Source organism: Erinaceus europaeus, chromosome 3 (assembly GCF_950295315.1).
Source record: "Erinaceus europaeus chromosome 3, mEriEur2.1, whole genome shotgun sequence".
In the NCBI taxonomy this organism is placed as follows: domain Eukaryota; kingdom Metazoa; phylum Chordata; class Mammalia; order Eulipotyphla; family Erinaceidae; genus Erinaceus; species Erinaceus europaeus.
Genome location: NC_080164.1, coordinates 155,470,126 through 155,485,653, shown reverse-complemented (window position 1 = coordinate 155,485,653; position 15,528 = coordinate 155,470,126). Strand labels below are relative to the sequence as shown.

The 15,528-nt window shown below is 43.8% G+C and overlaps 1 protein-coding gene across 3 annotated transcripts in view; it reads left to right on the top strand.

The window, feature by feature from the left end:
* The window catches only part of FAM114A1 (family with sequence similarity 114 member A1), an 89,185-nt gene that overhangs the window by 54,043 nt on the left and 19,614 nt on the right, over positions 1-15,528 (top strand). For all 3 annotated transcript variants that reach the window (XM_007522790.3, XM_060188216.1, XM_060188217.1), the window contains 2 exons: positions 10,079-10,202; positions 15,352-15,443. In XM_007522790.3, the coding sequence (XP_007522852.1) occupies positions 10,079-10,202; positions 15,352-15,443 (216 nt within the window). The remainder of the gene's footprint in view (positions 1-10,078; positions 10,203-15,351; positions 15,444-15,528) is intronic.

Here is a 15,528-nt window from a genome sequence, read left to right as displayed (position 1 = left end):
CCACCGCTCATGAAGCTCTCCCCCCCTGCAGGTGGGGACCAGGGGCTTGAACCTGCAACCTTGCACACTGCAATGTGTGCGCTTAACCAAGTGCACCACCACCTGGCCCCCACAAGCATGGTTTTTCCACAGGAGGGGAAGGGGACGTTGTCTCTTCAGTGGTCAGAATCCTTCCACATATCTAGAAAAAAACTTAACTCTGCACTGTTTTCAGCTAGCTACGGTTTATATAATGCTCCCAATGCTTCATCTGGTACGCTTTCTCTATAAGGTATAAAAATCTCTCTATAAAAGATGGGTTTGGAATGAGACAGCAAGTAGTCAAGTTCCACTCAATCAATAACTGTGTGACTTTGAACTTATGTTGCCGCAGTTTCCTTGTTTGTGAACTGGAAATAACAAAGCTTACTTTATTGGATTATTAAAAGAAATAAATGGGATCACAAATATAGAGCTAGCTGCAACATGCCTAATACATAAGAAGCACTCAGTGTTAATACTCACACTGTATTCACGTATATGTATATGTGCTTACAGTGCAGCTGACATTTTATGTGCATTGTTACTATCTACATAATCATTGCTATTATCATAAACATTATAGGAGAACATGACTGTTAGAAACTATTATAGTGATAGAAATTTCCCTCCAACCATTTTCATCACTGGTCTCAGTTCTGAACTGGGCTCAGGCCTCTAGAAAAAGGGCCCTAAGGACCAAAGTAGCTGGGACAGAGGTTTGATCCCTGGGGGAATACATTTCCTTCTCTTTCCACACTATTCCCAGGAGATTTTTTCCCCAACTTGGATATTTCTGTAGTATTGATAGTAAGTACCACATGCAGAATATTTTTCTTGGCTTAGTAATGACAGTTACTAATGTGTTGTAAGCAGTCCAAACAGGAAACAATTTTGTTTATCTGGAATTCCAATTTAACTAGTCATATTTTTTCTGACATCCCCTACATATAGTAATATTTAAGAGACAAAAGAACTTTTGGGGGAAAATGTTCAAAAATATATATTCTCATCTTCATACCCTGAAAATATATTTTTGAAGGTCAGGTTCCCATTTAGAATTCTCAGACTCCTCAGATTTCCATATGACCGTCCTCCCAGCTCTCTTCCTTTTACCTCCAACTGCCTCTCATCTCCAGACCCTCACGGGGTTTTGTGAGGATGCCGTTGTTCCAACTTTATCCAAATTCCCTACAGTCACCCTTGGACATTCCTTGGGGCCTAGGGTACAGACTCTAAGGAATGATTCCACCAGAAAGAGCACAGCTGGAAAGAGAGGTCCAGCAGGTTGTGGAGAATGGTCTAGAGTGAGGAACGTGAACCCTGGGTTGGCATGTATGTCCATTTAGTCCTCTGGATTCCCCTGTGCTCAGATCTAAAGTACTGGATTTCACCATTCTCCAAGTCCACCAGCCTAAAGAAAAAGAGGATAGAGAAATTCTCTCTCTCTTTTTTTTAAGTCTCCACCCAGAAATGACATGTCACCTCTGACTAAAATGTAGTTACTTATACCTCCATATGTTATATAAGGAGTTATCATTATGGTTTTACTAGACTGATTCTTTTTTGTTTGTTTCTTTTCTTTTTTTTTTTTTACCAGAGCACTGCTTAGCTCTGGCTTATGGTGGTGTGGGGGATTGAACCTGGGACTTGAGAGCCTCAGGCATGAAAGTCTCTTTGCATAACCATTATGCTATACCCCTACCCCCTAGGCTGATTCTAATCTGGTATCAGGCATGACAACATCATGTTCTTTGAATCTTAAGAGAACACAAATCATTTGTATTGCCATTATACTCAGTAGTTAACAAATAATAGTAAATAAGAATCTTCAAAATGGCACCCCACACCCCATTTCAGAGAGAAATTTTATGAGGTCAGCTGTCTACCCTTGTTTCATGAACACCACTTAGCACACTACCAGTCATCGTTTGAGTTTCTAGAAGGAAACAAAAGAGATCCAGTAGTGCAAAGTTGCTGAGACAGGAGTCCTTTACTGAAAGCATATAACCCTGCCACTCTCATTCTCAGAGGTTAGCCACTGTCCAGAAGACATGGAGAAACCAAAATGTTCTATCCATCCATTCTCACTCTGTTATTCACTACCTTTCTCTTTTGACTCTTAGAAAACAGCTGCTCAGAAAACTCCCCTGGTTGAGCACACATATCACAATACACAAGGATCAGGGTTCAAACCCCTGGCCTCCACCTGCAGGGGGAACGCTTCACAAGAGGTGAAGAAGTGCTACAGGTGTGTCTCTGTCTCTCTCCTTCTCTATCTTCCCTTCCCTCCGAATTTCTCTCTGTCTCTACATAATAAATAAATTAAATGATTTGGGTGGAAGAAAAGAGAAAATATACCCAAAGAGTAGGAATATATTCACATTTTGAAAGGATGTGACTTTGTACATGCAAAATATGTGTGCCACCACTGAGCCACATCCCCAGCCTGAGTTTTAATCATTTGTCAGAGGGGGAACTGAACTGACCTATTGAATGAGCTGAAATGAAGACTGAAAAGGTCAGAGCCGGAGTCAGGCAGTGGCACACTGGGGTAAACACACACAGTACAAAGTGCAGGCACCTGTGCAAGGATCCCACTTGGAGCCCCTGGCTTCCTACCTGCAGGGGGGGGGGTCGCTTCACAAGGTGGGAAGCAGGCCTGCAGGTGTCTCTTTCTCTTTCCCTCTTTATATTCCCCTCCCTTCTCAATTTCTCTCTGTCCTATTCAATAAAATGGGGGGAAATGGCCTCCAGGAGCAGTGGATTCATAGTGCAGGCACTGAGCCCCAGCAATAACCATGGAGGCAAAAAAAAAAAAAGTCAGATCCTAAAGGAGTGGTGGCAACCATTATGCAAAGCATGTTTACTTCTTCCTGCTGAACTCAGTGGCTAATAGGTTTTGTGTAGATGAGCTTTGTCACCATATGCGTTATCATGAGGTGTGTGATCAACTTTTAGAGAAAATGGTGTCCTAAAAAAGAAAAAATGGTGTCTTATTAACTATTAGCTTCATTATGTAATTTCTTACTCTTTGTTATACAAGTAAAAATATTTTCTTTGTGGGAGTCGGGCTGTAGCACAGCGGTTAAGCGCAGGTGGTGCAAAGCACAAGGACCGGTGTAAAAATCCCGGTTCGAGCCCCCGAATCCCCATCTGCAGGGGAGTCGCTTCACAAGTGGTTAAGCAGGTCTGCAGGTGTCTATCTTTCTCTCTCCCTCTGTGTCTTCCCCTCCTATCTCCATTTCTCTCTGTCTTATCCAACAATAAGGACATCAGTAACAACAACTACAATAATAACTACAACAATAAAACAACAAGGGCAACACAGGAAATAAATAAATATTTTAAAATATTTTTTTCTTTGTATTAAAAAATAAAAATGGTGTCCGGGCCACCCAGATGCCCTAAGTCTCCCACTTATCCAGATGTGGGACACCACTACCATAATGAATATTAAAATACTTCAGAAAATAGTGGCTCCTCTAAGGCTCTCCCTCCAGCAGAAGCATTTGACCTGCAAAATGAATAAATATAAAGCTTACTGCTTTATCATCATCCCTCGCTTTTTATATGGTTCTCCATACACTTTGACTATTTTAGAAATTCAGATCAGTCTTGATATTCACAGAGGATACTGGCCATCTGTGCAGATAATTTCCAAGTGTTTACAAAGGATGGTTTCTGAAGAAGGGTTCTGAGACAGTGAGCAGAGAGGTCTTTAGTTCAAGCATCATCTGCATAGTCACCCTGTGCACCCTACTCCCCTCAAATTCCCCCAAAGAGCTTGACAGCCACATCCTGGGTACCCCCCATGTCACTCCACTCACACCTGTCATAGCTATTGTGGATATTTTATTAGTAGCTACTGTTGTTATTTCTTTGCTTAACATTTTTTCAGTTTATTTATTTTGGACAGAGAAAGAGAGAAATTGATAGAGAAGGGGAAAATAGGGAATTAGAGAGATACCTGCAGCATTACTTCACTATTCCCTGCTACACGTGGGAATCAGGGTCTTGGCCCCAGGTCCTATGTTATTATGACATAATGTGTGAACTCTACCAGGTGCACCACCACCGAGCACCTATTAATTTTTTACTGTTTCTCTTGAGAAATTATAAATTAAGCTATCACAGGTTTGTATAGAAAAATAAAGTGTATGAAAACTTTGAAACAGTCATCAATGGATGAGGTCATCTTCTTCTTCTTCTAGCGTTTGCCCGTCTTCCATAGCCAGTCAACAGCATCAGGTTGAGCCTGATATAAAGTTTCGAGACCTCCTTTAAATCTGGAGAGGTGGCAGTCGTTGACTATGTGGGTCATAGTCTGTCTGTAGCCGCAGGGGCAGTTCGGGTCGTCTCTGGCTCCCCAGCGATGGAACATAGCGGCGCACCAGCCATGGCCTGTTCAATAGCGATTGAGGAGGGCCCAATCATAACGTGCTAGGTCAAAACCGGGTTGACGCTTGCAGGGGTCTGTGATGAGGTGTTTGTTCTTTACCTCAGCTGACTGCCAGCTCTGTTTCCAAGAGACTGGAACAGAGAAGTTCAGTGTAGGCATAGGGGACCAGATTGGATGACGAGACGTCAAGCGTTGGACAGGGTGGGCGAAGATATCCGAGTATATTGGCAGGTCCGGTCGAGCGTAGACGTGGGAAATGAACTTAGATGATGCCGCATCCCGACGAATATCTGGCGGGGCGATGTTGCTAAGAACTGGCAGCCATGGAACCGGGGTGGAACAGATGGTTCCAGAAATGATCCTCATGGAGGAATATAATTTGGAATCACCCAAGTGGACATGGGGGCTACGGAACCATACTGGGGCACAGTATTCTGCAGTGGAATAGCATAATGCCAGAGATGATGATCGCAGTGTGGAAGTACTCGTGCCCCATGAGGAGCTGGCCAGTCTTGCAATGATGTTATTCCTCGCGCCCACCTTTGCTGCGGTTTTTATGAGATGTTCGTGAAATGACAGAGTGCAATCGAGAGTAACGCCAAGATAGACTGACTGGGCTTCATGCCGGATTCTCGTATCGCCAAGCTGCACATTAAGCTCACACAGAGGCCGAGGCATGGTGTAGATGGAAAACAGATGATACTGTTTTTGCAGTGCTAGGGATTAGTCGCCATTTTTTACAGTAATCAGATATCAGAGACATGTCTTTCGTGAGTGTTTCCTCGAGGATGTCGAACTTGGATGCCTGAGTTGCACAGCAGATGTCATCGGCGTAGATGAACTTCCTTGAAGAAGTTTCTGGAAGGTCATTGATGTAAATATTAAATAGTGTAGGAGCCAGAACAGAGCCCTGGGGGAGGCCACTTGAGACAAGTCTCCATCTGCTAGACTTGTCACCCAGATGCACCCGGAATCTTCTGTTTTGGAGAAGAAACGATATAGTGTTGGCCACCCATGGAGGCAGGCATCTTGAGATCTTGACTAGGAGACCACGGTGCCAGACCGTGTCATAGGCTGCTGTGAGATCAACAAAGACAGCACCCGTCTTTAAATTCTTCTGGAATCCATTTTCAATGTAAGTTGAGAGGGCCAGGGCTTGTTCGCAGGTAGATCTTCCTGGGCGGAAACCAGCTTGGGCGGGTGGTAGGAATTTCTCTGTAAGAGGAGAAATACGTGACAGAAGCAGCCTCTCAAGGAGTTTGTAACACACGGAGAGGAGAGAAATTGGTCTATAGCTGGCGGCCAGTGTTGGGTCTTTCTTTGGTTTCAAAACCGCTGTAATCTTCGCACGACGTCAAACTTTGGGCATAGACTCAGATTCCAAGATGTGGGACAGGAATGAAGCGAGCCACGTCTTTGCCGCGGGACCCAGGTTAAGAATGAGTTCTGGGGTGATGTTATCATAGGCAGCAGCCATTCCCAGTTTAACCCTCTTCAAAGCGTCTTCCAGTTCAGACAGTGTAAAGGGAGAGATTTTTGGAGATGGACAAGATAAACGGAAGTGGGATGACCACTCATGGGAAATTTCTCTTTTCCAGGCTGGGTCGGTCTTAGCACGTCCAACTTGAGTTAGGTGACTGGCCACTGAGTTTGGAGATACGGGAGGATGGGAGACGGGAGGGGGTTGGCTACCGGCACCCAGTCTGTGAAGAAGCTTCCAGGCCTTCCTACTTGAGTGGGTGAAGTTCAGACTTTCCGTGAGTTGTTGCCAGCGGGTTTGGCGTGCTGCATCCAGGGAGGCAATGAGATGGTCAGCCACATCTGGGTCGCCCGACTCATCATACTGCTTTAGTAGTTGCTCGCATTCAGCATCAAGACAAGGCATATAGTTAGCACGTCTCCCACGAGGAATGGCTTGGGAAGCTGCTTTGAAGATGGCTTGGCAGAAGAGCCTGTAGGAATCTTCAGAGGGGATAGAGTTAATTGGAATTGCAGGAATAGATTTGTTGGTAAGATCACTGAACAGACGCCAGTTTGCTTTCCGAAAGTTCCATCTTAGTTTCTCCAAGCACAGAATCAGTGGGGGCTGGAGACCAATGTGGATGATAGCTGGGCGGTGATGACTGTGCGGGAAGATCTTGAGAACTTGTCTCATAGCGGGAAAGGCTTGGCTGTTGACTGTGCTAATCCAGCACAGGTCGGGCGACGAGTCTTTATTCCATCTAGCACTGTGAAAAGAGCCTGGCTGTTTGGGATCGTATAATAGGGAGAGGTCATTCGCTGAAGCCCAGTCGGCTAAGATAGAGCCGTCAGCACGAGTGGAGGAATATCCCCAGTCTTGGTGATAACTATTAAAGTCTCCAACGTAAACAGCTGGGTGATTCAGGCTAGGCAGGACCTCATTATTCCATGAGGCACTGGGAGGCTTATATACGTTGACGAGCTGAATAGTTCCAATAGTAATGGAGTCGTAGAAGGTCGAAGAGGCCATATGGTAAATGTCCGCAAGACACGATTTGGCGTAGATGGCTCGGCCGTGTTTAGGATGGAGATTATAGCATATTAAATCGAATCCACTGATGGTGAATCGAGCAGCTTCATCGACTGCTATATGTGTTTCTTGTAGGCAGATAACATCTGCCTGATGCTGTATCGCCAATTGACCAATAAGAACGCAAAGGACAGCCCCTCAATATTAAGTTGGAGGACTCGAAGAGCAGGACCAACAGCTTGAAAGCTGTCAGGAGCTGCTTGTTGCTGGCTTTGAAAGTGACTGGGATCCATGAGGATTCAGTCGGCTAGGAAGGATCGGCTAGGAAGGATCGTCAGTTTCCCCAATGATTGGGTACTCACGAGATGCACCACGGGAAGGTCGATCCAATGCATCTTAGAACATATCACAGATTAGGGGGAACTGCAGGTAAAACATACATTTATCTGTGTACGTTTCTATGTGCATGCATACATGAATATTATAACTATCAATATAAACCCCTCTTAAGTACTTTCAAGTACATTATTTCATAATACTATCAACATAACCTGATAAGATAGCTGCTACTAGTCTCCATGATGCAGATAAGGAAGCTAAAGCATTGAAAAGTTAAATAAATTAACCAAGGTCACATACGTAGTAGGTGAGGAAGGGATATTGAAATTCAGGGTTGAGGGTGGGGTAGATAGCATAATAGTTATGCAAAAGACACTCATGCCTGAGGCTCTGCGAGATCTCAGGTTCAGTCCCTCACACCACCGTAAGCCAGAACTGAGCAAAAAAAATAATAATTAATTACTTCAGGGCTAACACTGAAGTATCTTTTCACCACTACAATACAAGAACTACTGCCACTGTTTTTGCTACCTACTGTGGGGCAGTGTGAAGTGTGCTTCATTTTCAGCATTTCATTTGCCCACAGAGAATCACAACGAAGTGTGGATCTTTAAATCTGAGTCCCATGGAGCGTCTGTATTTACACAAAGCTGCATAATAGATAATAGACAGCAAATAGACAGTAAATCCAACATTCCATCCAGCGTTATTAACAGTAAATCCAACATTCCATCCAGTGTTAATTGCCTATATCACAAATCACTCAGCCCTGGGAAAACTGGAGTTAGCTGAATGTAAGCGTTACTTCTTCTAGCGTTTGCCCTTCTTCCGTAGCCAGTCAACAGCATCAGGTTGAGCCTGATGTAAAGTTTCGAGACCTCCTTTGAATCTGGAGAGGTGGCAGTCGTTGACTATGTGGGTCATAGTCTGTCTGTAGCCGCAGGGGCAGTTCGGGTCGTCTCTGGCTCCCCAGCGATGGAACATAGCGGCGCACCGGCCATGGCCTGTTAGATAGCGATTGAGGAGGGCCCAATCATAACGTGCTAGGTCAAAGCCGGGTTGACGCCTGCAGGGTTCTGTGATGAGGTGTTTGTTCTTGACCTCAGCTGACTGCCAACTCTGTTTCCAAGAGACTGGAACAGAGAAGTTCAGTGTAGGCGTAGGGGACCAGATTGGGTGACGAGACGTCAAGCGTTGGACAGGGTGGGCGAAGATATCCGAGTATATTGGCAGGTCCGGTCGAGCGTAGACGTGGGAAATGAACTTAGATGATGCCGCATCCCGACGAATATCTGGCGGGGCGATGTTGCTAAGAACTGGCAGCCATGGAACCGGGGTGGAACGGATAGTTCCAGAAATTATCCTCATGGAGGAATATAATTTGGAATCACCCAAGTGGACATGGGGGCTACGGAACCATACTGGGGCACAGTATTCTGCAGTGGAATAGCATAATGCCAGAGAGGATGATCGTAGTGTGGAAGCGCTCGCGCCCCATGAGGAGCTGGCCAGTCTTGCAATGATGTTATTCCTCGCGCCCACCTTTGCTGCAGTTTTTATGAGATGTTCATGAAATGACAGGGTGCGATCGAGAGTAATACCAAGATAGACTGGCTGGGCTTCATGCCGGATTCTCGTATCGCCAAGCTGCACATTAAGCTCACACAGAGGCCGAGGCATGGTGTAGATGGAAAACAGATGATACTGTTTTTGCAGTGCTAGGGATTAGTCGCCATTTTTTACAGTAATCAGATATCAGAGACATGTCTTTCGTGAGTGTTTCCTCGAGGATGTCGAACTTGGATGCCTGAGTTGCACAGCAGATGTCATCGGCATAGATGAACTTCCTTGAAGAAGTTTCTGGAAGGTCATTGATGTAAATATTAAATAGTGTAGGAGCCAGAACAGAGCCCTGGGGGAGGCCACTTGAGACAAGTCTCCATCTGCTAGACTTGTCACCCAGATGCACCCGGAATCTTCTGTTTTGGAGAAGAAACGATATAGTGTTGGCCACCCATGGAGGCAGGCATCTTGAGATCTTGACCAGGAGACCACGGTGCCAGACCGTGTCATAGGCTGCTGTGAGATCAACAAAGACAGCACCCGTCTTTAAATTCTTCTGGAATCCATTTTCAATGTAAGTTGAGAGGGCCAGGGCTTGTTCGCAGATAGATCTTCCTGGGCGGAAACCAGCTTGGGCGGGTGGTAGGAATTTCTCTGTAAGAGGAGAAATACGTGACAGAAGCAGCCTCTCAAGGAGTTTGTAACACACGGAGAGGAGAGAAATTGGTCTATAGCTGGCGGCCAGTGTTGGGTCTTCCTTTGGTTTCAAAACTGCTATTATCTTCGCAGGACACCAAATTTTGGGCATAGATTTGGATTCCAAGGTGTGAGACAGGAATGTAGTGAGCCACTTCTTTGCCGCGGGGCCCAAGTTAAGAATGAGTTCTGGGGTGATGTTATCATAGCCAGCAGCCGTTCCCGGTTTAACCCTCTTCAAAGCGTCTTCCAGTTCAGACAGTGTAAAGGGAGAGATTTTTGGAGATGGACAAGATAAACGGAAGTGGGATGACCACTCATGGGAAATTTCTCTTTTCCGGGCTGGGTCGATCTTAGCACGTCCAACTTGAGTTAGGTGACTGGCCACTGAGTTTGGAGATACGGGAGGATGGGAGACGGAGAGGGTTGGCTACCGGCACTCAGACTATGAAGAAGCTTCCAGGCCTTCCTACTTGAGTGGGTGAAGTTACTAATGAGAAGGAAAGATGACAGTTATGCTGACCTATTTTCTTTTCCTTTCTTTTCTTCTCCTTTTTTTGTTTTTCCAGGTACAGTCATTTTTAGCATCGCTCGATGGAGAGAAGCTGGAACTCTTAAAAAATGACCTCATTTCTATCAAAGACATCTTTGCAGCCAAAGAGTTAGAGAATGAAGAAAATCAAGAAGAACAAGGTAAAGAAAAATAGTATCTTAAATAACTAGATAAACCGTTGGCCTAATTTTTATGCAACTACTGCTATTAAGCATAGCCCTTCAAGCAGGTGAGATTATTTACGTCAAGTGCTTCCCTTCCTCCATAACACTCTTGCAGCTGCTTTTGTAGGAAAAGCTGGTCACATTGATTTATAATCCTCTCTTTTGCTTGGTGGGAACTCCTGGCTGAGGCATCTTTATGTCTCTGGTGTCCAGCATAATCCTGGCACACAATGAATGCCTACAACTGAAGAAGCACAAATTGCAATGCACTGTTGGGAGGCCGGAATGAGGAGACCTTACGCTTCAACATCTGTTTGTTGTTGTTGTTGATCTGCTTGTGGAAGCTGTTGCATGTGGTTGGTATTGATCATAAACAGATCCTTTAATGGATTATTTTTCATATACGTATATATTGCTGCCTGGCGCACAGAATTGCTAGAGAATGTTAGCTGCTATTATTATTTGAAGTACTAACAGAATGCCAGGAAAATAGTGAAAGTGCAATAAATTGTAGTTTTTGTGTATGATAGCACTTGTTACCCAGCACAGACTAGTGATAATATGCAGTCAGACCATCGAGTTGCTAGAAGCGTTTTGAGCCCAGGTATCCTGCACACCTTTAATCAAAGCGGAAATGAAAGAGCTCAAATCCTTCAGCTTTGATGCTCAGTGAAAAATCACTCTAAGCCTTTGCAAACTGTCATTTAAATACCATTGTCCTATTTACCCCACACACACACACACACCCTGACCTTTTCTGCCTGTGGTTTAATGAGATTTATGCTCTCTGCATCAAAGTAGAAGATTCAATTATACTAAGGCATATAAAGAAGCCACTAGCCAAGAGGCAGTTGGGGAAAAATGTTTTTGAGCATGTATATCTTTCTACAAATCACAGGGAATAACAGTTTTGTCATTTCTCCAATAATGAAGAAATTAAAACAGTAGCTGTCAAAGGTCATAGAGCTAGTACTATGATTCAAGATGAAGTAACAGAGATGCCTCTTTTCAGACTAATGATCATCAAAAACATTCAGGCTATTTCTTGTTGATTTCATGATACCTGAAGTAGGCCTTGTCCAGTGAGGGTTGTCAGTCATAAAGGACTAAAAAGCATCCTAAATCTCCCCTACAGGATGCCACTGCTAGGCAAGTTACCATGTATCATATCCCCAGCTGGTGCTCCTTCTCAGATAGGAAACCTGACTCGGTACTCTTAAATAGAAAATGTGACTACACGTGACATGTTCCAGTCTCAACTGCATAATCTCAGCAAGTTGAGATATTTGAATATGATTAAAGAAAACCTGGAGCCCTGGATTGTATGCTTTAAAATTGATATGTTTAATAAGCATCCTGTCTTTCCGTGATAGGATCCTCTTCTCTCCCCTGATATATCCATTTTCCCCAAAGGGCAGCAAAACACTGTTTTGTTGTTGTTTCTTTACTTGTTTTAATAAAGAAATGTCATCCAAACACTTCAAGAAGAGCTGGGAGAAAAGAGTAGCAGGTTTTTGCTAAATCAATCCCATCATGATGGACTGTTACAACTCCACAAGGGTAGGGAGGTTACCTCAAAGCTGGGGTGGGGGAGGGCAGGTGGTTAAGTGGGTTTAAGTGCACATGGCACAGGGACTGATGCAAGAATCCCAGTATGAGCCCCCGGCTCCCCACCTGCAGGGGGGGGGAGTCACCTAACGAGCGGTGAAGCAGGTCTGCAGGTGTCTGTCTTTCTCTCCCCTTCTCTGTTTTCCCTTCCTCTCTCAACTTCTCTCTATCCTATCCAACAACGACAGCATTAACAACAATAATAATAGTAATAACAACAAGGATAAACAACAAAGGCAACAAAAGGGAAAAGATGGCCTCCAGGAGCAATGGAATCGTAGTGCAGGCACCAAGCCCCAGTGATAACCCTGGAGGCAAAAAAAAAAAAAAAAAAGCTGTAGAGAGGAATTTCATCAGTGGGGAGGAGCAGATAGTCCAGGCATAAAACTCTGGGTGGAACCAGAGCCTTTTCATCAACTGTCTTTCTTTCCTTACAAGCACTTACATTCCGAAAAGCCCCCTAAGACCTAAATAATTCGATTATCTTAGAAAATGTGATAAACGGTTATTTTCAGATGCACTTAATATCAGGCATTTCTGCATTTAATAGTGTTAGCCAGTGCTCCGTGTGCTCAACTTTCCAGCAGAATGTAATTTTATCACACTCCTGTAGGGCTCTAATTTGGTTTCCCACTATTGTGAAGAGGTTTTAAGAGGCAGCTCTCTACTTTTATTGCCTTGGTAAGGATCTTGAACAGGCGTCTGAACAGATCAGAAGTTGTAGTGATAGATATTCTTTATTGCAATGTTCTTTATCTTATTTTTTTTTAGTGATTTAATACTGCTTTACAAAATTATAAAATAACAAGGGGTATAATTTCACACTTTTCCCACCACCAGAGTTCTGTGTCCTCATTGGAAAGTTTCCTCCATTGGAAACTTCAGTAGTTCTCCCAAGGTCACAGATATAGATTGACTATTATTTCTGTAAAAAAAAAAAAAAAAAAAATATATATATATATATATATATATATATATATATGTATATATACACTCTCTTTTCCCCCTTGGTCCTGCCTTCTTCTCTTTCTTTCTAAGTCATGTGTAATACTTCTGAGTGTCCTATATATATAATATATATAATATATATAATATATATATAAATATATATATTTTATATATATATATAAATATTTTTTTTTTTCCTCTTCTCTCTGGTTCTTGATGGAATTGGAGTTCAGAGCCCTCTGGTCATCTTCCCCCAACATTTGCCCCTCTGGGAATATGGGTTGGAACATTCTTTGTCATCTGCTTCTGTCTGATTCCATTGTTCTCTGTGACTTTTTGTCCCTAAAATACTTGCCAGAAATTAATAGTGTGTTTTCCTGTTCTACAATATGAATACACATTTAAAAGCTACAGCTGCCCAAAGGGCTTATATCTAATTTAGTGCTGATTATTCCAAAATATTTTAATCTCCCTGTATTTATATCTTTGCAGCCTATAACAATATTGTTCCATAAAGCTTTGGTATTTTCAGAATACTTTCACAATGGCTGTATTACCTGGTCCTTACAACAGTGCTAAAGAGAAAATGACTAGATGTTCTTACCCTGAACTTACAGAGAAGGAATGGAAACTAAAAACTTGGTGCCTTGTGACTGGCACCAAGTCCTAGTCACTTAATGCCGGAACTAGGTTGGAACCTACATCTTCCCAGTCTCAGAGTAGGGCTCTTTCCACCTCTTCCTTACCATGCACAGCAAGGAAGGCCAGGCAGTTTGAGAAGGAGACCTTGACAGTGTTGCCCAGATGGCTCCCTTTTGGGGTGTGTGTGTGTGTGTGTGTGTGTGTGTGTGTGTGTGTGTATTGGGAGTCATTTTTATTGAGTTATTATTGGTTTACAGGGTTGCACATTTTCTGTACTTAGTTGTGAGAAAACAGAACCTCATGCTTGAAAGGTCACCAGGCTGTTTTTCATTTGTTTTCGTTTTTTATCATATTATTGGACAGAGACAGAAATTGAGAGGGAAGAGGGACACAAAGAGAGTGGGAGAGAGAGAGACACCAGCAGCCCTGCTTCACCATTTGTGAAGCTCCCCACCCCCACCCCCCACAGGTGGGGACCAGGGGCTTGAACCTGGGTCCTTGTACCTTGTAATGTGTGCACTTAACCAGGTGCATCATTGTCTGGCCCCTGTGGTTTGCTTTGCTTTGCTTTGGTAGAGACAGAGAGAAATAGACTAGAGGAAGAGAGGGAGGGGTAGAGAGAGAAACATCTGTAGCACTTTACCATTTGTGAAGCTTTGGTAAACCTTCGTAGACTCAAACCCCCCCCCCCCCCCCCCCACCGACCACCACCACACACACTCACCTCACTGAGGGCCTCAGATCCAAGGTTAGGGTCTAAGGGTTTGTTTGCATTTGACTTCCTTTTCTTGCTTTGTTTCCATTTATGTACCCCACTCATAAATGAGAACATCTTATATCTGGAATCTCAGCTTTTGATGGAGAAACTCTCTCTCTTCCTGTGGCCTATCTTTCCCTTTGTGAGACAGTATCTTTCTCATTCATAAACGCTCTGTTTAGGCATCCTCTCCTCCAGGGAACCCTCTTCTTTTTTTGATGTGGTGCCAGAAAATGAACCCAAGGCCTCACCCATGCACAGTGCCCTTCAGCTGCACGATAGACTCATGCAGGCGCTGAACCCCAGCAACAGCTCTGGTGGCAGAAAAAATAAGTGTAACCTTTAAAGATATCTTCTCTTATTAACCACTAGTGATGTTAATTTATTTTTATTTTTGTGACATAGTATGTAGACAAGAATATGATATCTAATTGATACACAGTTTTTTAAAAGCCTTGTTAAGGACTGCATTACTAAATGGAAACTGTATTAATGAAATGTGAGCACCTATCACGTTCCTGCATTCAGGAACAAGCAAAACAAGTAGCATCTCTGTCCCTGGCCAGCTTCCAATCTCGAGGGAAGCCATATCATTATGCAATATTGTTAGGACCAAACTGGTGTCCTCAGAAATCCTGGGAAATTTCTCCAGGGAGCGAATGTTGTTGCATCAGTGTTCCACAGTCCATTGAGACTAATTCTGCTTGTTCAGCACTGAGGCTTGGTTGGACATAAAAAGGTGCCTCAGGTATCATTAGGGCTGTGCTGTCAGCACTCTTTAGTCATAAATACACTATTGCCCCAGGTTTGGGAAAGATCAAGCATTTGTTCATTGAGTCATTCTTTCAACATATAGCCACTGATCACTCCTAGCTGTGAGCAAAATGAGTAAATTCCTCCCTACCCTCATGTGGCTTTCAGGCCACCTGGGGACACCCCCAAACAATGCTGCAAGCAGCAGGGACCCACCAACCCCTCATGCAGAGGCAGCCAGCTGCCTTCTGTGCTCAGACATGGGGGAACCCCATTTTCTCCTCCCCCCAGCAGCTGGAGGATAACCTGCAAGAGTCCCTACTGACTGTGGGCTGTAAGGTCGAGGGAGCTGCCTGCCATATTTTGAAGGGCAAAAACTAAATCATGCTTCTTACTTCTGTCATTTTCTATTTCTAGGCTTAGAAGAAAAGGGAGAAGAATTTGCTAGCATGCTCACAGAGCTTCTCTTTGAATTACATGTTGCGGCCACACCTGACAAACTCAATAAGGTCAGCACTTTCTGAGTTTTCATTTAAGTAAACAATAATCATCATAAAAGTGTCAGTTTAAAAAAATGGGGGGTCGGGCGGTAGC